The sequence below is a fragment of the Rhinolophus sinicus genome, linkage group LG09 (genome assembly GCF_036562045.2).
Source record: "Rhinolophus sinicus isolate RSC01 linkage group LG09, ASM3656204v1, whole genome shotgun sequence".
NCBI classification, from domain to species: domain Eukaryota; kingdom Metazoa; phylum Chordata; class Mammalia; order Chiroptera; family Rhinolophidae; genus Rhinolophus; species Rhinolophus sinicus.
Window position 1 is genome coordinate 100,194,535 of NC_133758.1, and position 27,886 is coordinate 100,222,420.

Here is a 27,886-nt window from a genome sequence, read left to right on the forward strand (position 1 = left end):
AGCACCATGCATACTATAAATGCAATGCTACCTTACCAGTGCCTGCTAGCAGCCATTTGTTCCTGTTTAATAAGCTAGTTTACCTTCTAGTGCAGTTAAACACACACACACACACACACACACACACACACACACACACACGTGTGTGTTTATACTACTTAAGGAAGAATAGGTTAAAGAAACTGTTTTTACTTAAATGCCACATGCTTCCTCAACCCTATCAATTTTTCCCCAAACTTGAATTTACATTGATAAACTACTTAAATCTGTGTTATTCCTTTAAACAAAACCTTGGCCAAGACATTCAATATTTCACATGCCTTGCCTATGACATGTTTGCCAATTAAAAAAAATAAATAAAACCTGAAAACGATCAAATCTCTAGACCTATGGTGTCCTCTGGGGACAGAGAGTATATAGTTCATGTTGAAAGAAACCACACCAGCAAAATCCAGACCCTGGGAAACTCTCCAGCACAAATATCTACCATGTGTCCCCAAAAATAAGACCTAACCAGAAAATAAGCCCTGGCATGATTTTTCAGGATGACATTCCCTGACAATAAACCCTAATGTGTCTTTTGGAGCAAAAATTAATATAAGACCCGGTCTTATTTTCGGCAAGACACGGTAACTTTTTTTCAACAAACAAATTTCAAAGAAAAAAGATGAGGAACCTAGACATTTAAAAAAAAAACAACAACATCTAAGACCTATCAATCACAATCTATGAAACTTATTTGAATCCTAATGGGGGGAAAATTAGACAACTGGGAAAAACTGGAGTATTTGACATCAATGAATTAGTGCCAATGTTTTTTATATGTAATAATGGCACTGGCTATGCTTTATAAAACTCTTTATCTGTTAGAGATACATTCTAAAGAATTAGGGATGCAATATGCTTGCTGTCTTGAATTTGCTCCAAAAATCATGGGGAGAGGTATGGCCTTGGGGCAGAGAGATCCAATAAGGCTCGTCACCAGTTAGTTATTCTTGACGCTAGGTGAGGAGTATAACAGTATTTATTATTCTATTGTCTCTACTGTAGTACTTTTGAAATGTCCTCATTTTTTCCCAACTCCCTTAAATCAAGAAGTCACCATCTTCACAAATGATAAATTCCATTAAAATCAAACTCTGGGCCTGTTAGTACTTCATACCACGAGGAAGGAAGTTTTAGAAGAAAACTATGATTTAAGTTTACATGACTGTCTGGTAACAAAGAAGCTGTAAGTACTTTTCACTCATATAACTTTCAATCACATTAGCATTTCCCATACTGCAGAAACACTAAACGGTCCTAAGATTGTTGCATTAGACAATAGTCTCCTTCTCTTGCCTGGGAAGGACAGCACAGTCGGCCCTCTGTATCTGCAGGATTCCACATCCATGGATTCAACCAACCACAATCAAAAATATTCTGGGGAAAAAAGTTACATTGTTGCTGATGTGTACTATATAGTTAGGTCTACAATGGTTGCATCTGTACTGAACATGTACAGACTTTTTTCTTGTCATTATTCCTTAAACAATATAGCATAACAACTATTTACATAGCATTTACATTGTACTAGGTATAAGCAATTAGAGATTAAAGTATATGGGAGGATGTGGGGGACGGTATATGCAACTACCACACCATTTTATGTAACGGACTGGAGTACTCTTGGATTTTGGTATCAGTTGGGGAGCGAGGGTCTCCTGAAACCAATCCTCCATGGATACCAAGAGATGACTGTACACTTAGATTCGTTTTGTTGCCATAACTATAGTGTAACTTCAAATTTAGGTTATTTACAAAAATTTTGTTTTATAACTTAATGTATATTAATAAAATTGTATTGTTAATTTAAAAGAAATATTTTGTTAATATTAGGAAATTCTACATAATTCTTATTTGTGCCAATTCTGATACAAATAAGAGATACTGCAGATGAAAAGTTCCATCATCTAGCTAGGAAGACTGAAAACAGCAACATTCAGGAGAAAGTTGATCATTTCCAGATTATTTCTGCCACAACTACAATATACCAATAAATTTTAAATTGTCAACAATATTGAGAATGAAAATAACAACACATGCCATTTATTCCAGAATTCCTAATGGATAAAAGGCTGTGCCAGGCACTAGAAATTTTTCATTGTATTCTGACACCAACAGAACTAAGTAGGCATTAATACTCCCACTTTACAGATTAAGGAAAACAGCCTCAAGCTACTATTTTAACCAAGGTCAAAAAGCAGGCAAAGAAAAAGTCAAACTCAAATTCCTACCTCCATGCTATTTCTACCTTAACTTTAGGTGTCTTCTATTTGGCTTCTGTCTAACAAAAAACCACTTACACAGATGTTCCAAAAAACTGTCCAATATAATCAGAACAACATAAATCCCAATTTCCTGGAGAAAACACTAACTTTTTAAATTTACATCCATATTTTATAAAGGGGGCCCCAGGAGTTCACATCAACACAGAGTACATCATTGCAAGGTAATCAAACATCCAACCTCACCCAGCAGCTAATATGACACATGAATAAGACAAATAGCTACTCTGACAATAGAAAATCCAATGCATATGATATCTCAAGAAGTTCCCTTCTACTGGGAAGTCCTATCAAGAACCCCATATGATTATAATTGTTATTACACAGATAAAATGATCTTAAAATTATAAAGCATTCATCTTTTCGTTAAACAAACTTTATAATAATCTAGCTCTGTTGTGTTTTCTTTACTTCACAACTTCAGTAACGATATTTTACATTTCCAAATTATATTCACACTTCCAATTACATTTTAAAACATACGAGAAATTTCCATGAGCAATAATGGTAAAATCTACTAAATAAATGTAAAAGACCTAGATGCTAGAAAATTCAATGGCTGTACTTTTCATTCTATTTAAGAAAATGTTACATATGCATCAATTTAAAAAGTGACATGTTAAAATTGTGCCTATTATGATAATTTAGAATGTAATATCATGCTTATAATCACTGTGATTATATGCAAAAAAACACTATCTATGACTAACTTACGGAGGACATAAGTCCCTCAAAGGAAGAAACTCTTGGTCTGCTTTACGATGTTGATGTAATTGGCCAAAAAGTTTAACATAAGCCAAAAGGAGAGGGGGGCACTGAGCACCAAAGGTATAAAAGGCTCTCACCTTTGCACAGTGCTCACCTTCAAAAGTACCCAGAGCACATCTATCTGCCCTCAGGCTTTCTCTATAACAAAGACACCGAGAGTTTAAAATGGCCTTTTCTCCCCCTTTTCCCCCACACCCCTAACTACTCCTAAGTGCTCTAACCCTTTTGAAAGCTTTACTATTAGGAAAACCATCACAAACTAAGCCTGTCATTAACAATCTGTACAGGGCATTAAATTTTAGTGGGCTGGGCTTTAGACTTTAACACCTTGTAAAAATGTTGAAATAAAAGCTTATGCATTTTCAAAACACTTAAGAACGTATTAAACGCTGGCCAAGCACTTAATTAATTGCCTAAAGACTGACGTGTAGAAACAAGTGCAAAACGTAAATTATCAGGACAGACCGTCCACCAGGGGGCAGCACACGAGGACTCTGACACACCCCCTAACCACCAGCCATCTGTTCACCCGGTCTTTAAAAAACAAAAAACAAAAAACCCCACAGGTTTCAGAAGGACTGCGGAAGGACCTAGGTCAAAATTTTAACTTTTTTTTTTTTTCTAAGAGATCCTGCAGCAAACATATACACTTGCATGTAGCATATTCTACTGAGGATTTAAACTAAAACACATCTTAAATTTAAGAGCAAAATATCAGTTACAAATATTTGGGATTCTAAATCCCTTCTTATAGATTTATTTGTTAGACATCAATTAGTTATTTACTCCTATGTTTCGAATGTTGGTATTCTGAGTCCTGGGAAGGCTTTAATTATATACAGTGGGTAACTAAAAAACTAGTTGCAGAATTCTATCTTCACTCTGATACAAGCAGAAAAAGCAATAGGAAGAATACTGCATATGTAACTTAGTCTGTCTTTTCAAGAGCCTGTAAATTCAGAGTAATGACAGTTTTGAAACCAAGCAAATAGTAACAAAACAACCAACCAGAACCAGACCTGATTTACTTAAAACAACACACACATCTTAATATTCTGGAGGGGAAAAAAGAGAAACTTTCAGACTCTTAACCGCTCCCACCTCTTCCAAAAACTACAGATTACCAAATCAAAGAGTCTGAAAGACTCAGTTGAGCTCTGCATTTAAAGTTACTGCCAATCTGACAATGGATAAAAATATGTTAATGTACATATCATTCATATAAATTTGCTTTCTTATTTGAATCAAATTACTATAAAATGTTTTTCTCTTTCATAATTGTAAGATAATGCTTTTCTGTATCCCTAGCACATGGATGGACTGGTTGTCATAGGTAGGACTCAACAGATAAGTTGAAAAAATAAAATAAAATTGCAAATAAGCCACAGAAGTCAAACTGCAAATATCAATAGCTTTAAAATACAATGTCTTGAAGCAGATTTATTATCAGCTGGCTCTGAATTAATGTTATCATGTAAATTTTTAAGTTTTGTTCAAAATTAGTAATATAGAACTATACTTTCAAAAATCTTAATTCTTGACATTTTGGTGTTTTTTTGTTTTTTTTTTCCATTATTGGAAGAAATAATACATATACCTAGTTAGACTTTTCTGAGACCAATCTCCAGATTTTAAAAAGTTTTAGTGTTTCAAATTTAATCAACAAGTTTAAGTATTTGTTTTAGATACTTTGTTTTGCTGTTATTTTATTAAAATATCCTTCCAGTCCTTAAATAAATTTAGAGATTTAGGGTACCAGTATTTAAACCAACTTAAAAAATTACAATAAAACTTAACTAACTAGAATTTTATGCTTGACCAAGCCATTTGGAAGGTCAGTGAAATTTTAACATTTAAAAATTAATTACACTATCATAAAATTTAGAACTTGTTCTGAAAAAGTTAAAGACTGATACACAAATGTAACATGACCAAAACTAAAATATCTCAGCTTTACATGTTTAGACACCATAGTGATATTTTTAAAACATAAACTTGTTTAAAGTTCAAGACACATAACTAGCCTTAGAATATGCAGTATTGAATTACTAATGTCATTACTAACGTAATTACTAATGTAATTAGTAATGTAATCCATTAAGAGATACTTAACATTTAATTATAGTTTATTTAAGAGCTATTAAACAAGTCTATAAATTTAGTGTCAGCCAGTTTGATGTGCACTAAACGTTTTAGACTTCCACCTGGAATTAAAAAACACCAGTATTTCACTTGTTAAAAATTCATTAATATATACATCAATTTAAAATATTTATATTAACAGTTTAAAAATAAACATAAGTCCCCTCTTTAAAATCTTGAATTATTTCCTTTAAGTTTACAAATCAAATTTCTGTATTTGCAGAATATTTTAATAAGATTTTCTGTAAAAATTCTAATTTTAAAGATAAACAGCATTACAAATTGTCACTTACAAAAATAGTCATGGGAATGTAAAGTACTGCATAGGAAATATAGTCAATAATATTGTAATAACTATGTATGGTGTCAGATGGGTACTAGACTTATGGTGATTGCTTCATAAGGTATATAAATGTCTAATCATTATGTTGTATACCTGAAATTACTGTATGTCAACTGTAATTCAAAAATAATTTTTAAAGATACTTTAAATAAAAAATAAACAGCATTTTGAGAACCCAAAAAAGCAGTTTAAGAACACCATTAGGAAAAATAAGAATACAAAAAATTAAATATTAAAAATGAAGTGTTTTAGAAATTTTTAAGGAAATTTTTAAAACCAAAACGTTGGGGGGAAAAAAGAACACTAACAGAATGAAACTTTGAGTACTGAACTAGTTCCAGTTAATATAATGTATTGTGTACATGCTATTTAAAAGGATTGCTCGCAGATTCTCAGAAGTTGCAGGGTGGTTTTTCTTTTTTCAGTTTTGGTTCAACATTATACAACATATTTCTTCTTTCCATACTGATGATGGAGGTAAACCACACACTGGAGTTTTCAGAAATCAGAATGATCTGTAATAAGTACTAATAATGAAACCTAACAGTTTTAATATCCTATTAATAACAAAGACATTTAAACAAGCTTTAATATGTTATCAGCCCAGATATGGGTAAACACACTTTATTCCTAAATCAAGACTTCTCTATTTTAATAGTTTTGAACTATTATATTGCCATAATTCCCCCACCCCAGCTTCCAAAGCACCTTTAAAACTGCTTTTTAAAACTTCAAAACAGTAAGGGGCAGAACTGAGTAAGCAATATTTTTTTCTAAAAAGTATACATTCACAGATACTTGTATATGTATACAAATCTTTCCCCCCAAAACACAAGAAACTACACAGTGATTGCATTTGGGGGCAGAGAAAAAGATTTTAATCATTTTTATCGTTTAAATTTTGTCATGTAACTACATTTTAAAAAATCTTCCAAACTTTAATTACCATTGAAAAAAACAGTTTTGCTTAATTCCTGTGGGTGTTTTGTATAGTCTATTATCTCAAGAAGATAGTTTGAGATTCCATTTGATTTGTTTCAGTGTCTATACCACTTGCCAAAAGACGTAAGATTAAACAGAAACACTGAAGAAATGTATGACAGTGCTCTAGCAATTTCACGCGCACTATATATAGTTAGTGCATCAAAATGCAATAGAGCGGGGAAAATGCCTGATCATGAGCTCAAGTTAGGCCTGTATGGGAAAAACCTGCACGTGGTTACCAATTCTTATAAGTGATGCACACACCAGCCAGCACGTATTACACATTTTCAGCTGCACAGTGTCTGAATTTGGACTTAATGTGTCATATAGACCTGAAGAACGACCTCATTTTTTACTAGTTGTAAGACATTACCAGAAGAGAGTCAAATATGTTAGATGTGTTGCACTTAGGCAGCTAACGTGTTTTCAAGTTAAGTGCAAAGCTGCTCAGTTAAAATGAAACATAAACATGCAAAGATTTCATCTAGTACTATGGACACTAGATTATCATAATCATTTTTCATCTGTGCCAAATCATGCCTTTAGCTCACCACCACCATGCTAAAACCTAAAATACCATTTGCTTTAAAATCCCTCATTCTGACAGAGTAACAAAATAATAGTAACATGTTATAATCCATGAAAGAATGAGTGAGTCCATATTAATATAAATAAAATAAATGGAAAAGAGAAAGCTTTTCCTTAGAGTAAAATTCCAATTAATAAATGGAGGAGGAATGACAAATAGAAAGTCACCATTTGGCAGCCACTGCAATAATAATGATTTCAGATAAGAATCATCAATGAATGCTAATTTAGTGAAAGTGTGATGAGAAACTGGATCTTTACATTGTCTCAAAATATCCCTCATGGGGCAGCTGCTAGTAGAGCTCAGTAGGTTAGAGCACGGTGCTCTTAACAACAAGGTTGCCGGTTCAATCCCCACATGGGCCACTGTGAGCTGCGCCCTCCACAACTAGATCGAAACAACCTTGACTTGGAGCTGATGGGTCCTGGAAAAACACACTTTAAAAAAAAAAAAAAAAAAAAAAAAATATATATATATATATATATATATATATCTCCCTCACAAGATTCTTCACGCAAAGGAGAAAATAGTAGGAGAAGCCTGGCAGATACCACCTTCACCAGCTGATCAGAGTTAACATCTCCATTATTGGAACAAAATCAACGAACACCTCGAGCCTCCTGATATGGTGGTTCACAGAGGATACCATCACTTCTGTGGTATTCCACCAAAAATGCATAACCTGATTCTAACCACGGGGAGACATCAGACCAATCTATACAAGAGAGTCTACAAAATAGCTAGTTTACACTCTTCAAAAACATAAAGGTCATGAAAGACAAATAAAAGACTAAGAAATTATCCTAGATTAAAAAAAAAAAAAACACAAAGAAATATCTCATAAATGCATTATGTAATGTTGAATTGGACCCAGGGTCAGAAAAAGGACATTAGTGGAACAACAGGCAAGATCTGAATAACACCAGTACATTAAACACCAGGGTATCAATGTTAATTTTTTTTTTTATCATTTTACTGTGGTCATGTAATACAATGTCCTGGTTTTTATGAGACACACATTGAGATACTGAGCTCTGCAACTTACAGTCACATGTTCCAGAAAAATTATAGTCAAAATTAACATTTGGGGAAACTGGATGAAAGATATATGGATAGTCTGTACTGTCTTTGCAACTTTCCTATGACTTGAAATAAAAAGCTTTAAACAATCCTTCCCTTCCCTTTAGACGGCAACCCCTCCAACTGCCATCCCATTTCTCTGAGATCTTTACAGAGCACCCCTTCAAAGCCTATCCACGCTTGCTGTGCCGACCTCCTCTCCAGCTTGCCATTCGTTCACAAACCCATACCATTCAAGACTTCAGCCCTACTGCTCCATCAGAATTTCACCTGTCAGGATACCAGTGGTGACATGTGGCCAACTCCATCCTCACTTTATTCTACATCATTTGTCACCGCGGATAACTTTTCCTCCTGAAACACCTTCACAAGGGCCTACATGTGCTTCTTTCAAGATTCTCCTACCTCATGGGCCTGTCCTTGGGCTTCATCACTGGGATTCCCCTCACCTCCCCACCATACCCATGGACCTCTTCTCCTCCCACCCTGCTCCTCCACTTACAACTATTCACTGTCCTATCACCACATGTCTAACAAGCATCTCAGGCTTAATCCGGCCAAAGGGAACTCATTGTCTTCCCCTCCACTCCTCCTTGAAGTTGCTTGTGCCAAACGGTCAAGGTATCCTTGGTTCCTCCATCACTCCCTTCACCCAATCCCTCCACATTTGCTGTTGGTTCCATCTTCAAAGTAGAAGATTCTATCCATACGTCACCTCTACCATCATGTCAATAACCCTGGCAACACCATCACCATCTCTGACCTGTGTAATTGTAATTTTCTCCTAACTGGTCTCCCTGGTCCCACTCCACCCACCAGGTTCTATTTGAAGCAGAGAGTTCCCTGTTAAAAATAAACCTCAACAGAACTGTCCCTTCTAAAAACCGTTGCATGGCTTCCTCTCATTCCATTCCTAGCCACCCGCAGGCAAGCTCACGTCCTCCAGCTCTCCTCCTGCTGCTCTAATCCAACCACAATGGCCTCCTTATTGACGAGAGGGTGGTGAGCATGCACAGGCATCAGTGCTTCCTGGGCTTGCTGTCCCTCCTCCCCTCCCCCACACCTACCGAGTCCTCTAATTCCCTTCCCTCCTATGAGCCGCTGCTCAGGCAGAGCGCCTTATTGGTGAGGCTTTCCCTGATCAACATGAAGTAACCAACTGTCCCCATTCCTCCTTACCATTTCAGTTATTCTCCATAACCTTCAGCATGCCTCACATTATATATGCATGTATATGTATATATATAATGTATATACATGTATATTCCATCTCTCCTCGCCAAATCAGTGCTGTCCAATAACTATCACACAAGCCACATACACCAATTTCCTAGGAGCCACATTCAAGTAAAAAGAAACAGGTGAAAGTAATATAAAATTTGAGATATTTTATAGTCTCTTTTTGAACTAAGGCTTCAAGATCCAATAACTTTACTCATACGTCACTTCTCAATTAGGACTAGCCACATCTCAGTTCCTTGACGGCCCCACACCGCCAGGGGCTGCCCTAGCGGACAGCACACTCCTAGACCTTAGGCTTTGTGACAGCAAGTTCTCGTCTTCCCGAAACTACCACAGTGCCTTGGCAGGTAGTAAACAGTCGAAATTGTGTTGAATGAATCCTTTAAAAACTGCTAAGATCCGAGATCGACAAAACAGAACCATTTCTCAAACCAGAAAAACAGAACGCTTTCTCAAACCAGAAAAAATATATATATTCAGAACGGAAAGGACTTGGTGAAATACCATGAAAGGTCATTGTTGTGTTACAACTCTTGAAGGGGGAAAAAAATTTATTGTCTAAGCAAAGTACCTCTCCTGTGATAGGAACAAAAGTAGTTCTTTTCCGAGGTTAACCAACACTTAGGAAGGGCAAGGAAAGCTAGCTGAAATGTATGAGGTGAGACTCCTCACTTGGCCACCCTCACGGATTCAAGGAGTCACCGCAGGCTTCAAACCGCAAAATATCTAAAACATCAAAATATCTAAACATCAAAATATCTAAACATCAAAATATCTAAAACACCAACTTTGATGGTGCCCCTAGAGTCTAATTAATTTCTTTAACATTTTAGGGATAACAAAAGGTAGTGAGGCTGTTCATTTCCTTAGGCAAGACCTGCAGTCAACAAATACCATTCCCTTTGGTTTGTGGAACTTAAAACAGGACTGTGGGTGCCCAAATGTCCAAACTCACTTCATTTTGCTCCTGTGTGTTTGTTTGAAGTGCTCCCTAACTGCTTAAATAGTTTATCTTTCGCACACCTAGAATTTTCCTTTGTGCTTAGTTTCTTACTTTTTTTTTCTCTTCCCACACCTGTTTTTCACAAACTGACTTCTGTAAAATTCCTTATCAAGGCTAACATGCCATGAAGTTGTATAAAGTCCTCACTTGTTCTTGCCATCTGCTGTGTTATGATGTAAATATATATTCACAGGAAGAGCTAATCCAACTAATTTCAAACACCGCATTCGTGTAGAGCTGCAATTCTTAATGTACAGTATGTGGACTCCTGGGGTCCCTGAGACATTTTCATGAGGTCCAAGAAATCAAAACTATTTTTATCATGCTAAGTTGTTATTTGCCTTTTTCACTGTGTTGCCATTGGCACCGATGGTGCAAAAGCAATGGTGGGTAACCTGGAGCACGTGAGCATGAATGAAGCAAGGCAGTAACGCTGAAGGACATAATAATCCAAGTTTCATTTTTAAATGTTCTTGATGAAGCAGTACAACTCATTAATTTTCTTAAGTGACCCTTGAGTACGCATCTTGTGAATATCTCTGTGAAGCCAAGGGCAGTACGCGCAAAGAACTTGGGTTACCTATTATGGTTGTCTGGAGAAAAAGCACAGTGAGCAGTTGTTTGAACTGCAAGATTGAACCAGGCACTTTATTCACGGAGCACCATTTTCACTTGAATGAGTTAAAGACAAAGTATTTAACCTTGAGTATCTGATAGACAGTTTCTCAAAAGAGAAGAGTCGGCCAGTCACTTCTATAAAAACTCACAGTATTTGTTGCCAATGACTAAATTTGAGCTTTTGAGTAAAAAAAAAAAAGCAGAATTTTGGCAAACTTTTCTACCACTGTGAGCTCTGTTTCCCAATACTTACAGATTAAAAAAAAAAAAAGTCCAAAGTGCAAGAAAGACCAATGGATTTTAATGTAACAGAATTCAATAAATTCACTTGTTCGATTTCAGATTCCCCATTTCAATGAGCCTTTAAAAAATTACCACTTGTCAAGTTTTGGTGTAGGAACAAAAAATATCCACATGTATCTAAAAAGACTAGTAAAATATCCCTTTCCTTTTCTAACTATACAAAGTGGTGTGAGGCTGGATTCCCCCCCCACACACACACATACTTCAATCAAAACAATGTATCGCAACAGACTGAATGCAGAAATAGTTATAAGGCTTCAGCTACCTTTTAGGCCAAACATTAAAGCAATTTGCAAAAATGTGAACCAATTCTACTTTCTAATTTTTATTTTGTTTTTAGAATTTTTTTTTTTTTACAAAAATCTTATGTTAACAAGTAATGGGTTTTATTACAGTAATTCACTTACAAATAATTTTAAACATTATCCAGTTGATTGCTAATGAAACAAACAAAAGCTCTTCGGGGGTCCTCAAGTTTTAAGTGTCAAAGAGTCAAAAGCAAAAAGTTTGAGAACCATTACTACAGAGTACAAAACCATTAGCCTCCACCTTCCTCAGTCAGTTCCTTTTTGCAGAGATAACCACTCTTTTCTGTGGATAACCTTCCAGACATTTTTGTTTTTAAGCAGACCTGTGCATAAGAATTTTTTCCAAATACCTGTCTTTCCATAACTTGCTTTTCAATTTGCTCTTCCCATGGCAGCTCATATAAATCTATGTCATTCTGTATAACAGCCACAAAACATACCGCAGTATAGTTTGTTAAAATATCGTACATTTTCTTTGGATGAACATTTAAGTTATTTCCAATTTTCTATGAAACACTACTGCAAAAAAATGTCTTTTTGCCAAGTACTTCCTTTTAACAGGACACGACAAGTGAAATTGCTAGTATGGAGAAAAACATTAAAGAAGCCTGAAAGTTAGAAATTGTTTAACATTATTTCAAACTTCTCTTAAGGGAAAAAAAAAAGAAAATGAAGAGAAGGAGTTCTATCTATCTTCCTCCTTTCCAAAACTCTACTTTTGAAAGCTCAAAAATCAGTAAAAAAAAAACAAAAAAAAAAAACAGAATTTTGGCAAACTTATCTACCACCATGAGCTCTGACAGTTTCCCAGTACTTACAGGTTAAAAAAAAAAAAAAAAATTGGTAACTACAAAATGTCCCAGACAGTCAAATTAAGGCTAGGGATCGTCTTTGCTTGGAAAGTAGACAATGGTGAAAGTTCCAGATTATCTGTGTAATACCTGTTAAAATGTAATGAATGATATAATAAAGCCCACAGGTTTATCTGTATGTTATTATGGACTTCTCCCCAAGACCTCTTTGCCGAGCCCTACCTGGTGATTTGGAGCTCTTTTATAATATTGCTGATTAAAACTAAGCTTAACAAACCACACAAAACCATGGGGACTGAGCTGTCTTCCAAGATACTTGGTTGAAGGGTATTCACACTTTCAGTTCTAACAGATACTGCCAAATGTCCTGCGGAGAAGTCGCTGACAATTTACTCTCTAGCCATATGAGTGCTCATTCCTCCACATTCTTGCCAACACCAAATATTGTCAGTCTCCTTCACTGTCCCCAGCCTGAGAAGCAACGCTGCCATTATCACCGGCATTTTCCTAATACTAACTACTAACACTGCGTTTCTTTTCCTTACAATTGGCTTCTCAGCTATCCCCTTCTGAACTGCAGCGCCTTCTCCTTTGTACATCTTTGTGCAATGTTGTCCACCTCTTTGAAATGAACAGTTCTTCATCTCCTCATCTTTTTTTTCTTCTCTTTTCTTTTTAAACAGTGCGATCTCTCAAGAAAATTTCACAACTAGACACATGGTACCTAAGACCTACACATTTAAACATAAAGTACGAATTCTTATTCGCAACGCAGAACTCATTCTAACAAGGAAATGTGGAAGCTGCATGAGACACAAACCATGGGATTACACAGGACTAGATACACTCCTCACTTATTTCCAGGTACCCCATGAAAATACACAAGCTAATTAATATGAGTCAATACCACTTAGGTGTCAGATATTCCAAGACTCCTTTACAAACATGATCATTCAGCTCCTAAAAACCTGGTGCAGTTACTTTTATTGCCCCTGTGTATAAACTGAGAGGCTCAGAGTTCGCCAAGATCACAAAGCTGAGCAAGTGGGGTCTTGGTGCTTCCCAGCAGGATGTCCCCGGCCCTCCCTGTCACTGTGCTCTACTGCTGCCCCTAATTTTGCTGTCAACAGTGTGGGCATGTAGATGAGTCTAGCTCATTTTTCTCCAAAGGTTCATTACATCATCTGAGGTGCTCCAATAAAAATCGATACCACCGGTGCTTTAATCATCACTATTCGCGACTGTCTTGTCATAGCTGACCTTAAAAAGGTAACACAGGCTCAGTCCGGGTTCCTTAGTCCTATCACAATGGACCCTAATTACCCCGGCAGAGGGTACCCTAAGAACAGCTTTCAACTTCATGGCATGTTTTTGGGGGCACAGTCCTTCCCAGGAAGTACTTAAGAGGTAAAAGCAGTTCAACACAATCTCTGCTGTGCAGATCCCAAAATTCACCTGCAAATCAAGTCTTGCATGATAACCCCAGATGACCACCTGCTAAATTATACTGACTGAGCCTCGAAACTCACACACATGAAGAATCAGAATAATATACCGCATTTCCCCGAAAATAAGACCCAGCCGGACCATCAGCTCTAATGCATCTTTCGGAGCAAAAATTAATGTAAGACCCAGCCTTATATTATATAAGACCTCATCTTATACTATAGTAAAATATAAGACCTGGTCTTAATATTATAGTAAAGTAAGACCAGGTCTTATATTAACTTTTGCTCCAAAACACGTAGTAGAGCTGATGGTCCGGCTCGGTCTGATCTTCGGGGAAACACGGTAGACACGCCTGACTCACAGGCTGCTCACGCTGCTGCCCCTCGAGGCTCAGCCCCAAACTCCATCCTCTGCAGGGGAGCCTCTCTAATCCCAAACAGCTTGTAGTTGGGATTCACTCCCCTCCACTCCCCCAGCCCGCACACACCAGGGTATTTCACACTTACACGCCTCAGCTCCTGTGGTCCCTTCTGTCTTTCCACCCCCACGCACACGGGTCGTCTGTTTGCCTGCACAGCCCCATCTGAACCTTATCCCTCCCTCTCTGAACCTACCCCTGGCTGGCGAACCAATACCAGCTAAGCCTGCTGTCCCTCGTCCTGTGTTTCATTTTTACAACTTCTCTTTACCTGCAGAGATATGCATCCACCTTCAGGATGACTACATCACACTGAGCCACTGTCGGTGTTGAAGATAAAAACATCATCCAGGGATCGAGACAGAACTCTGAAGGAAAAGCCACTGCACTCCAGGTTCTCTTTAGAACAAGTATCATATTCTTTTAGCCCCTGAAACCTGGATGGAACTATGAGCACAAGTGCTTGTTAAACTAAAAATTCATATAAGCCATAGGGAATGCATTCATTTCTGAAACTCAAAAAATAAAAAATAAAAATAAAAATGCAGAGATGGGTAAACTAGCACATAAAAAATATGGAAATTAAAATTTTCAACCACACGTATCTCTCCAAAGAAAAAACAAGAGCTCCTCCTTTTTTGCAAGAACAACTGACTTTAAAAAAAAAAAATAGACATGTGTGGATTATTGGGGAGAACGCAATCACTTCTCAAATAGTTTTAATAACATCACAGCTTCTATTATACTTTCCAATCATCATCTGCCCAGCTTGAGTGGCAAGCTGAGTAACACTTTGTTTTGGAAACTAATTTTTAATTAAATTTAACCTCAAAATATAATTTAGTAAAATGCCCAGTGCAAGAAAATATTGTGAGTTTCTAGGTAAGATCCAAAATTCAAGGTGCTAAGTATGGGAAAACATAAACCCTAGATATTCGAGCTATAAGTTACGAGACCTAAACCTTTGTAACTTTTGACTTAATTTTTACATACAAGGGGCACAGATGATTTGGAACCTAGACTTGTCAGAGTTAGTACAACATCTACAGTAGAAAGAATAAGATGTTTCTAGAATGATAAGAGTCCTCCATGCTTGAAAAGACAGTTTTTAACCAAACAATCTCATTGCACACTTCACTGAAAACAGCTCTGTTGGTTGTCAAATTATGACTAACCATGTCAATATGTTAACTTAGTGTTTTGGGCAGAGACTTTCACATTTAAACGTGTGTGTCTTTTTTTGACATAGCAATTCCCAATCTAAGAATTTACCTTCTAAGAATAAACAACCCAGAGTTCTATGACATAGATATAAATATGCTCGAGTGAAATTACTATAAAAAGAACAGTTAAATTGTTGCACACCTATGCTAAACAATGCCACTGTTTAAAGAGAGTGAACTATTTGTATCTACACTGAAGATTCTTCAGAATATGCAATTCAGTAAAAGAACAGATTATATCAACAGAATGATTTCATTATTAAATTAAAAAGTGTTTGTGGATGCATGCAAAAAAGAATTTCTGGAAAATAATATACCAAGCTACCAGCTGTAAAACCTGGGAAATACATGGGTGAAGAGAGGATTGAAAAACAAGTAATGTTCACCTTTTCCTTCATGTGTTTTGAATTAATTTGAATGTTTGCATATGCAAAAATTCATCAAGCTTTTTATTTAATACTTACACACTCTACTGTATTTAGGTTATTCCCTAATTAAAAAAGGTAATGCTTGCTCAATGAAAATAAAAACAAAAGGACACCACCCACAGATGGCTACTTATAGCCCACATCCCAAAACAGAAGAAAGATTTTCCATATTTCTATTATCACCACCAAATATAACCTACATCCAGCCTTTGCTTTTTGAATCTCAAGGGGGAAAATACAACAGCTGCCCTTGGAGTGACTACTGAATGCTGCTGTACTGATGCTTTACACATGTTGTCCCAACGATCCTATGAGGCATTGCTTCCATTCTAACCTCCCCAGGCCTCGATTTCCTCAACCTGAAACAACATCATGCATTTAGAAAGTAGAGTTGGGATTCAAACCCAGATCAAAGATCTCCTATCCCACATTCTTCCGGCCATACCCTTCAGATCAACAAGGGCACATGCAGCAAGCCTCAGCCTCGTAATCAAGGGGTTCCAGCACAACTTCTGTCTCCTACTCGCCCCTAATCCTTAACAATACTCCCAAGTTTAAGAGACTTCCTTCTGCGAGCCGGGATCCTGCTAATGTTGGTAACCATCTGGGACAAGCAGGAGACTCCGCTCCAGACACCCTTCTTTTGCAATCCAGAACACGTCCCATCAGTCACAATCACCTGCCTGAGACAAAACCATGGCGTCTGCCTCCTCATGCCCTGTTCTCCTCTCATATCTCCTTAGGCACCCCCAACTTCTCTGCGATTCATTTATATTAAGGTGAAGCTGCTGAAAATTACCTCCAAGGAAAAAGTCGTCTCATTTTTTTTTTTCCCATCTTAAAACAAAGATGTCTGTATATTTTATTCTGTAGTAAGCCCCAAATTCCAGACTACCTGTTCCTGTCTTTTTTCCTACAGGAAGACAATAAATCAACCCTTCAAAAACGCCAAACAAGATTTCTTTTTTTTCTTCCGAGAAAGCAAGAAACAGGACATCTCTGCTCTGACTTGCCATTGCAAACATGACCAGGCTGCTGTGTAAGCTACTTTGAGGATTTGACAACTTAAGTGGGAGGAATGAAGGCAGGGCCCCATCAGGGACCTGGAAACAGGTCCCACTAATCACCTGCAGCCCTTGGGCAAGTCACTTCTTCTCCTGGGCTTTATGCAGAATCCTTTGGTAAAGCAACTAATGCCACTAAAAAAAAAAAATCTATTGTGCTATCTCATTTTGATTAGTTCTCCTTTCTTCAATTAGTTAAGTAGTTTAACCTATTTTCAAAGTAGTACCCTATTGATCAAAGGACTTGCATAGACACAGAAAGTCTTAGACATGCGTTCTGACCAAGTCAGCTGTCTCAAAATCAATTGCTGTAACACATCACCTAGTTTAGGTGACTACTGTGGCCAAAGAGAATTCGTAATTTGAGGAGGAGGCTACTTTACCAAAGACCAGATGTTTAAATATGCAAAAATGAGGGTTACAAAAGGTTTCTTGTATTTCTCATAGCTAACGTTTTATGAGTAAAATGGAAGAAATGCTTCACTTATTCCAGCATCTTAACATCACCAAGTGATTCAAGTATTTTAAACCTAGCCCATGATATCCATAAATGTTTTGGCCAATAGTTTCAACCTTTGTTTGTCAAATCATCAAGTATTTAGACAAGAACATAGAGAAGCACTGGACTTGCTCTACACTGTTTTGGAACCAGAATATTTTCCAAGTGTATATTAATAAAAAGCAGAATGTGTTGTCTATACACAAGTATGCTCACAGTCACCAGAAGTGTTGAAACAGACACCACAGAGTAGATCAACTGTCATAAACAAGTCTTGTCCATTCAGCAAGAGGATCTACTCAACTCAGACTCTTCCATCTCTAGCAGGTGATAAAATAAACATGCTCATAGATGCCTCCAGAAAGTAAGAAAATGAACTAATGTCCTAATAAACGAATTCTGCAAGAAAAGGCTACATTCCAGGTTGCTCCAAAGTTCACAGATCACTCTCCATCTATTTACAGTAGAGCCAGAAGGCTGAGGCTTAACACCACCCCCACTCGCTTATTCATTCGTCTGAATCTGAAACTCTCAGTGGTGTGCTACACAGTTGGTGACACTCTCCTTCTCCACAGGCTTTCCTCCCTTATCTCTAAGGTACAGCTCACTCTGCTTGCTTGCTTTCCTCACTGGCTTCTTTCCCTCTCCTCTGCTGGTGCCTCCTTCCTCCCAGAGCACCAGTCTCAGTCCCTTTGGTGATCTTTTTTTTTTTTTTTATTTTTTTTTATTTTTTTTTTTTTTTTAAGGGGAACAGGACTTTACTGGGGAACACTGTGTACTTCCAGGCCTTTTTTTTTCCAAGTCAAGTTTCAATCTTAGTTGTGGAGGGTACTGTTCAGCTTCAAGTTGTTGTCCTTTCAGTCTTAGTTGTGGAGGGCACAGCTCAGCTCCAGGTCCAGTTGCCGTTTTCTAGTTGCAGGGGGCACAGCCCACCATCCCTTGCGGGAGTCGAACCGGCAACCTTGTGGTTGAGAGCCCATGCTCCAACCAACTGAGCCATCCGGGAGGCAGCTCAGCTCAAGGTGCCGTGTTCAACCTTAGTTGCAGGGGGCAGAGCCCACCATCCCTTGCGGGACTCGAGGAGTTGAACTGGCAACCTTGTGGTTGAGAGCCCACTGGCCCATGTGGGAATCGAACCGGCAGCCTTCGGAGTTAGGAGCATGGAGCTCTAACCGCCTGAGCCACCGGGCCGGCCCCCTTTGGTGATCTTATCCAATTCCATGATTTCAAATACCATAAGCTAACGAAGCCTCTAATTTTCACCTCTACTTCCCACCTTCCCCTGAGCAACAGACTGTTGTATCCAGCTGCTCAACTTCTTCACTTACATTCCTGATTTCTCATAAGAATCAGAAACATAATATGCTAAAAGTAAAGCTCCTGATGTCTACCCAAAAATCTATTCTGCCTCCAATGCTCTTTATTTTAGTAAGTGGCATCACCTTCCACCCAGCTGTTCTGGCCACAAAAAAAAATCTTCTTGCCATCCTTTCCTCTTCTCATACCCCTCACCTAATCCATCAGCAATTCCTATTGGCTGTTCCTTAGAAAACGAGAGACTGACCACTACTCATCACCTCCAAAGCTAGCACTGTTATCTCTCGCCAGGATATTACAATGGGGATTAGCGCCACATTTCTAGAGTGAAATGCAATTTTCAGATATTTTACATTCCAAGCATTTTGAAGCCACTACTCCTCCCGCCCTCTAATTTATGGAAGATAAACTACAAAGATGGCCACCACCAGCTCCTCCCTCTCTCTGAGTGGCTGCCACTCTACCATCAAGAGGTGAAGTCTGCGTCCACACCCCGCTTGAATCTGTGCTGGCCTTGCGACTTGCCTCGATCAACAGAATGGGAATGGGATAGAGGGACTAAAGTGCCAATTCAGGACCAAACCTTTAAGAGGCCTAGCAGCTTCTACTTTCGCTGGGGGTAGCCCGCTATAGGTTACTAGCAAATGATGCGATACCCAGGAGAAAGGCCAGGACAAGCACCGAGAGGCCAAACACATGCATGAAGCCTCCTTACACCTTTTAGCCTCGTTTAGTAAGTGACCCAAAACAGCACCAGATGGAACAGAACCAATCACCGAGCGGACCCACAGAATCATGAATAAGTTGTTGTCTTGAGTCACTAGTTTTGGGGGCGTCTGTTACGTAGTAGCAAAAGATAACTGTAGCATCCTGACCGCAATGGAATCAACTTCCTAAACAACTAAGTGATAAAGCCAGAGATTATTCTAAGGACTTAGGTCTCTTTCAGCTCAGTTCTATTCGAGTCCTCAAAGAATAGTTTCACCATAATTTAAAATTATTTCCTAATCAAGTTAAATGGTCTCAGGATAATTTTCTAAAATGAATAATTTATATACTATGTGTTTCCCTTCAGGGCAACAAAATCCACATAGTATATTAGCATTTATAACTGTTTATTTACCAATATTGAACACTTGCCAAACAGCAATTTCAGACCATGAAAAATTATACCCTCAGTTTTAATAGAGCACTGAAAACTATATTTGCCACCAGCTTTCAAGCAAAACCCTGGCAGTGCAAGTCAATTTTTAAGTGTCAGATTTACGGGGTAGAGACCTAACTAAAACTGACAATCCTACCTCTCCGTCACTGCTACCACACTGCCACCTCCCGTCTTATGACTTTAGAAGCTTGAATCAGAGGCAAGAGTCGATAAAGGAAACTCAGCTAAGAATAGCACAGACTCTCTCCTTCCTCCAAGACCAAACCAACCACCAGAGTTACTGAATGGATCATTCATACCTTTCAAAAATGTTACTGCTAGAAAAGTTGCTGTCTTAATACGGCTAGAGACAATTACAATGGAATTGCTTTAAATACATCATCGAGGTGGCTCAAAGCTTCACTTTCACACAAAATCCCAGACCCGGAACGACACTTTAACTGGTGTTGTGTGTCTTGTAGAAGAATTTCTGAGCCTGACATGGAGCATTGCCCTCTTGCTGACTGCCTGAAAGAGGTACAGGTGCAAAAACAACTGCGCTGCCATAGGACAGAAAAGAAACACAAGTTTCTTACTAGGGAAATCACAGATCTCTGTAATTCCAAAAGATATTTTTTAAGCCTTAGCTGGTCATTTATGTCAAGCAGAATAGCAAAACTCAGAACAAGATATGCCCCTTATCATGTATTATAATGGCATTTGGTATGAACAGAGAATGTAAGTGATCACACAAATCAAAAGGAAAGAGAGAAACAGAAGCCAAGATTCTCGATTCCCACCAGCTCCAGGCTCAGGTCACGTTTCCATAACATCTTCCTTATTACGGTGGACAGCCACACACACGCTGCTTTACATTGATTTTTTGTTTAAATCCTAATAAGGCCAACGTTAAGAAATCACTTAAACTCCTCAACTGTACGGAGAAAACAATATGAAATCAAGAAAAATCTCGTTGGCTACAACCACTTAAGCAGTCATGCATTACTGATCTTAAACTGAGCACCCCAGAGATAACCGTGCTTATGATTCTTAACCAGCCAGGAAAGTTTCAGAACCTCACGTGGCTACACGTGTGAGAAATCTCCCTAATTCACAAGATTCACCTGTACCACACTGATACGCAAGGAGCAGCTCAGCTATTCATACCTCTATTTAAATGGTCAGCATTACAAACAGCTTTGCTGTTCTGAGACAACAGGGTCAGATGCCCAGGTTTGGGCACGTGGCTGGTCGTGGTCGCATCCTAGTCCACACTTCACAGCTATTAAAAGGCAGCTCTAGCTTCTAAATAGCCATTTAAAACAAGATACGTTTAAAACCCCAGTAACTTTTCTACATGCTCTGTGTACCCAAATTACTTGGTAAACACAAGGGTCTAATACGCAGATTAAGTTGTTCACTTAATTTTTTTTTAAGGCTACAAACAAACAAACAAAAAAGGACATTTGAGCTTGGCCACCACAGTCTGGATTATTTAACAGATTCTTCCTGGGAAAATATTAACTATAACATGCTACTATTTTTTTCCCCGTTATTCAAATATATTTTTGGCTACATGGAATCCTAATCAGTGCTGACAGTGAAACCATGAGGAAATTTAAGCTATAGAAAACTGAAAATATTTTTAAAATTTCATAAAAAAGTAATGGAAAATGAACTAAAACCACCATCCTCAGTTCCCCAGTGTCAGCGACTTTCCCGTTCCCTCTCCCATGCCCAACAGCCCACAACATAACAAAAAAATCAGTGCTATTTACATAATCACATAGGGGCACCGACAAGGTCCCACAGAGATTACCAGTGGCTCTTCCAACCAAGCTCAGCTAGTCTTCCAAAGTCACAATTTTCATGCCCACCCTTAACCCTTACTCCAAAGGTGAGGGATTTTTTTTTAAAGCTTATACCTCAGAGTGAAGCCAAGTCTTCATGTATCTTTTATATTCCTATCTTTTATATTTGAAACATTTGGAACAGAAAATGCAACACTCTCACTGATATTCAGTGCAATCCTCTCTTCATTCTGGATGCAGGGGAACTCAAGCTCTGTGAAGTACTGCTATAATCTTCCCCAACTGAGGGGTATCTGAATGCAGAAAAGCAACATTCCTTCCACATTCCCTTGAGACTTCGGTAATCAGGAGCTAAGCTTGGTCTGAACCAAATTCAACAATACCCCTTCCTGAAAGGGTCCCCCCACCCCCAGCTCTGCTCCCAGGCGGAGTTGGGCCAGTCTGCTAAGCGACGAATCGCTTCCTAGGCCTGCAAGCCCATTTATCCATCACAGAGTGCTGCCATAAGCATTCTTCAGTACCCGGCTCCCAACATGCCTTGCACAGCAGGTATAAAGGTCATTGCTGCATGTGTGGGTGTGCCTGTCTCAGATGCCTACATGATGATGGGATGGAATGCAGTGACTGCTAAACACAAAGAACTCCACCCAGAAGTCCAGCAGGCTCCCTTGGCAAGAATCAGTGTGTGGCATTCAATGCACTTTCACCAATACTACCTTTTGACCTTCCTATAGGTGCTGGGCATGTGTATCACCAGGGTGCCTTCTCTGCCCTCTCCCAAAGCTCATTCAGAAAGTGGAACTGTCCAGATAAGGGAAACTACATCACAGCTCCAAAGTTCAATTAAAACAAAAATGCAATATGGATTTCCAGCAAACTTCCCTGGGCAGAAAAAGAAAGCTCTCCTTTTGTTTTTAGCTATTTCAAAGCAAGCAAAGGACTTATTTGAGTATTCTCTAAATCAGTTGCCTCCAATGTACTCCTATTTACATTGCTAGTAATATAGTATCATTTAAAATCCTGAGCATTTAATCTTGATTGCCTCCAATGTACTCCTATTTACATTGCTAGTAACACAGTATCATTTAAAATCCTGAGCATTTAATCTACATTGTTAATAAACTGAAGAGGCTTCCATTGATAAATAGCTGCTGTGACTGGTAACATTTTACCTATGTGCTTTCTGAAAGAGGAACTCCTGCTGTTATCAAGTAACAAGTAACTATGTTTTTAGGTTTGAGCAAAAGTCTTTAAGAATAAAACAAGCAGTCTCCTTACCAGATGTTTTAAATTTAATTCCCTACACATGGGGAGAAATTCACACAGGATGGAAAGGAAAATCAGGAAAGTGAGCTAAAGTAACCTGCATTTACCTGCAGGTCAATGAATTATAGCTGAAAAGCACAAGACAGTTAATGTTTAAATTTAGAAACTCAAATGTTAAAATGCCAGTCCTTCAACACAACCATTTGCTTATTTTTTATTCAGTATTTTATGAAAATTAAGGCACACTGGCTAAACATGAAAACAATTAGAATTTGCCGAATGTGCTTACATTTTTCCCCAGGTAAACAATTCAGATCATGCCTTTAAACTTCTTTTTGAGGGGATATGATTTTATCCTCAATTTTTCAATTCCTATTAAACTGAGATCAATTCAGATAATTTTCTGTACACATTCTACTATTTTAATAGCTTTTTAAAAAGAATTCCATTCTACTATATGAAATCATTTGACCCCTACCAAATTCCCAACTAGAACTAAATCCATTGGGTCAGGCTAATCCCTTTCCAACTATCCTAATACAAATTAAGTACATGAACAAGAGAAAGCTACAAAAATCAAAATCAGCTCACTAACAAAAACGTGACCTGTGAAAATGCTTTACCTGGAAGAAAGTTCAATCTAGAAATAGGCAAACCATGACATTTTGTGCAGCCATGTCTGCTCTGCACCAGGAAACTAGGCAGCAAACCCCTCCTGCCTTTCAGCATGCACACTCCACCAATACCTAACCAGACATACAGAGTCCTAGTTGAAATTAACTTCCCGGTTATCGCTTGACCCAGGTTGGGAGTGGGGAGATGGGAGGGGAAAGGGCAGGAACCTTAACCCCACCTTGTGAAACCCAGAAAGGCATAGGCCAGCCCTAGCACCACTGGGAGGGTGCAGCACCTTTCCAATTAGAGTTACAGAGCAGGGATCTGGCCTGCTCTTGAGAAAAAGAGCCATTTCTCGCAATTACTCTAGAGGTTAAAACACAGCCTCCAAACATTCTATAAAATGACACACGACACATGCTCTCTGCAAAGTGCAATCCCTTTGCTGAAGTAGCACAAATCTTTAGTCTCCACGATCTCTTGGTGGTAATTCGTAAGCAAAAATATTTTTTTTAAGGATGGGGGAGAGAAGCGGGAGACAAAGACCGGTTTGCAGAAACCTGTGTGCCTCCGGAGTGCGTGCAAGGCACTTCTGGGCAGAAGAAGGCCAGAGGTTCACTCACGTGTTCCAATCCCAGCTGGCCAGCTAACAGGGTAAAGGCAATCCCTCTCCCCTCAGACTAGGGGCTGGCCTCTCAGGCTGGTCGCCGCCAGCTGAGGACAGAGAAAGAAAGGCACGACACACTCGTGCGTGTCCACAGCTGATTTCGCCTACCCTGTACTTATAGGTGTGGTGGGGGAGGGGTCACCCATTGCTTCCCAAGAGTTACAAATTCCCAAAACCTGCCCTCTGAGACTGATTTCCAGATGAAGCAACTTGACCCCCTCTACCAGAGAATATTGAGATGGGAGATCTTCCTCGACTTAGTCCAATAACACTAATCCGGTGGCAGAGGCCACACATAAGCCCTCTCTTCCTTTGCAGCATTACCCACGCACACACACCTGCTATACACTTAAATACGAGAGAAAAAGTCGAGAAACGCCACGCCATACAGCCGCCCAATAAGTACAAGAGGGAAAGTTGTTTTTAGCTGTGTTGATAGTCTTTCCTCCCGATACTGGAATGAGAACACAATCGGCGAGAACAGAATAAATGAGCTCACCTTTGCCTTTTAGGGACCGAATGCTCAACTTCTAGGAGTTTCCCGTGCAGTTCCACTTTACCTGCGGACACACAAGAGGAGGAAGACAGTTGGCCGGGTTTAGCGGCTCTCCGTGCCCAAAGGACCTGCACAGCCTGAGCGGCGACACAAGTGGCCTCCTGAGACCCCCAAACGGCATCCGGACGCGACTCAAGGCTGGGAGAGAAGCCCGGCACCGCGCGGGTGGGAAGCTGACCCCCTCCCGGCTGTGTGTGTAACTTACAGATGGGTGAGGAGGGGAGTCGATTGGTGGCCCCACTACTTCAGTCACATTCTACCCACTGGCAGAGCCCCCCCGCCCACCAGAGGGGGGTCACCCAACCCCACGATAGCCGCAGGATGGACGCGGCCCCTCCGCCCATCTCCCTGGACACACACACACAAAACAAACTTAGGAGAGGGGGCTGTGTTGGCTTTCTTCAGGAGGGGGCGCCCGGGCCCTCCGGGAACAAGGAGTGGAGGAAAAGGCTCGAGGACAGTAGAGTGGGTGCAGAAGGAGCGAACGCCCGGAGGTGCATTTCGGTATCGAATGGACAACGCGCGAAGGACTGCGCGGCGCCCACCACACCGAAAGCCACCGGGAGCCCAGAGGGACCCCAGCGCAGCCTTCCCCTGGGGGCGGCCGGGCCCGCTACCCCGCTACCCACTGTCCCCCGCCCTCGCAGAGCGCGTCCCGAAACCCCCGGCGGCCGCAGCGGGTGGCCGGGTGCGGAGAACCGCGGGTCCCTACCTAGCGACCACGGGCGCCCCTGTCCACCTGCCCTTGTCTCGTGGACGGTGGAGCATGGAACCCAGGTCGCACTCACCCGCCTCCCACAGTGTCGAGAGGCAGCGCGGGGCCTCCGGTGCGAAGCACCAGCCCGCGGCGGGCCTCACTCCGCAACCGGGTCGAGGCCACTCCGCGTTCCCCCACTGCCGGGGGCTGGGGCGGGAGCGGCGCAGCGACTCCGATGCCATAAGTAACCAGCAGAGAGAGGGAGGAAGGAGGGAGGGAGAAGCAGGCGTTCGCGCTCGGCCCCCGAGGCCCGGCGTGCCGGAGCCTGAGCACGCGCCTGGGCCCGGGCGGGGCGCGGGGCGAGCGCTGAGGGTCCGGCGCCGGCTGGCGCCGCTCCCCGGGCCCCGCCGCGGTCCCCCGCTCCTCCTCCGACCCGCGCTTGAGCTTTCTTGACAGCGCGTCCGCCCTGAGCCCGCAAACCCCCGGCGGGGGGAGGGGAGCGACGGGGGCCCGGGTGGGAGCCCAGCTGAGGAAGCACCCCGGAGCCCACGCGTACGGGCGCCGGGGCCTCGGCCCCTCTCCTCGCCTTCACCCGGAGCCCTGCGTGAACAAGCCGGCGGCAGCCGCGGGCCTGGCTCCGGGCCCTCAACCCCGGCAGGCCCGGGCAGGCGGAGGCGCAGGGCTGGGGCAGGCGCCCGGCGGGGCCAGGCCGGGGCCCACCTGAAAGCGCCTCGATGGCCTTGAGGGCCCAGCTCTCGTCCGGACAGTCCACGAACGCGTAGCCAGTCTTCACCAGGAAGGGGCCAGACACTGGGATCTTGGCGTCCTTGAAGATACTTTCCAGGTCCGAGGGGACGGCGTTCTCGCTGAGGTTTCCGATATACAGTTTGTTCATTGTGAAGAGTGGTTGTTTAAAAGAATTATGAGAAAAAAGAAAAATTAAAACCACCCACAGGGATGGATGGACCCGGAGGGTTTTGTTCCCTTCGTCTTCTCGCCGTTAAAAAACACAAACACAGTAAGAACCAAGGATAAGAACGAGGACAGAAAAATCAGATCCAAGGAGTCTTGTTTTTCCTTTTCTAGGTATTAAAAAAAAAGGGAAATTGAAAAGCCTTGCTAGAACCCAAACGCATCAACGAGTCTTCCTAACTCGGAGGAGGAGGCGGGCTTAGCGAGAAAAAGGAGGAGAAGAGGAGGAGGAGGGGGAAAACTACTTTTTGTCTCTTCCTCCCCAACCCCTTTAGCTTGGGCCGGAGGACTGTGAAAATATCACACTACGTGAGGGCAGGCGCCGCCTCCCCATAAAAAACCCACAAGAGTGACTGGCAGGAGGGAGGGGAATCGGGTTGGAGGGAGGAAGGCGCAGGAGGCGGAAAAAATCCGCTCCGAGTGTCCGGCTTTTTGAATGAGCCACGTGTTCAAACTACAAATCAACGTCTCACGTGAGGAATCCCAGCGCCTCAATTAGAGTGGGTTTCGGGGGGAAAAAAAGCGAGCGAGAGGAAGAGGGGGAGGGGAAAGGAGATTGGGCGAGGGACCCTGAGAAGGGGAGGAGGCAGCGGGGGAAACGCTAAAGGAGCCGCAGCCGGAGAGCGAGGGGAGCGCGGCTGCGGGAGCTGATTGTCACAACAGAGTTTAGAAAGGGTTATCCGGTCGGGGCGGATCCTGAGGGGGAGGGGAGTAGGGTTGGAATATCGATCTTTTTCTTTTTTTAAATGAGATGGGGTGTGGGTACTAACTAGGCAATTCCTCAGCTCTAGTTACCGGAGTTTTAAATATTCGATTTCTTAAGATAGGTAATTAACAAAAGCAAAGAGTCACAATTCCGAACTCGCCTTGTGGCTTGGATGACATTAGAAGTGTAACCTCGGCAAAGCCGCGAGCACGTTTCCAGAGCTGGCAGGGGCGGAAACGCGGCGAGGGGGTAGGGTGGATAGGGGCGGGAGAGGTGGTCAGGCGCGCCCCACCCCTGCACCCTTCACGGGCCGGGGCAACGGGGAAGTGGGGGGGCCCCCCAGTCCTAGGCGGTGGGGGATGGGAGCCCGCGGCGTCCTGGGCGGGTGTCTGGGCGACACCTCCTCCGCCTCCGCCTGCGCTCGCAGTGGCTCTCGGCTTCGCGTTTGCCATTGGTTGCGCGATTCAGAAAAGGCTCCGGGATAAATGAGGCCGGGGGCGGGCTTGGCCAACAGTGGGGGAGGGGAGCGCAGGGG

The 27,886-nt window shown here is 41.1% G+C and overlaps 1 protein-coding gene across 2 annotated transcripts in view; it reads right to left on the reverse strand.

The window, feature by feature from the left end:
* The window catches only part of IGF2BP3 (insulin like growth factor 2 mRNA binding protein 3), a 117,546-nt gene extending 90,263 nt beyond the window's left edge, over positions 1-27,283 (reverse strand). Inside the window, exons 1-2 of one of the 2 annotated variants that reach the window (XM_074340851.1) lie at positions 26,394-27,283; positions 24,920-24,980 (exon numbers count right to left, since the gene is read on the reverse strand). In XM_074340851.1, the coding sequence (XP_074196952.1) occupies positions 24,920-24,980; positions 26,394-26,568 (236 nt within the window). In that variant the 5' untranslated portion in view covers positions 26,569-27,283. The remainder of the gene's footprint in view (positions 1-24,919; positions 24,981-26,393) is intronic. The other variant, XM_074340850.1, reaches the window with a different exon arrangement.
* Between the last annotated feature and the right edge of the window lie 603 nt (positions 27,284-27,886).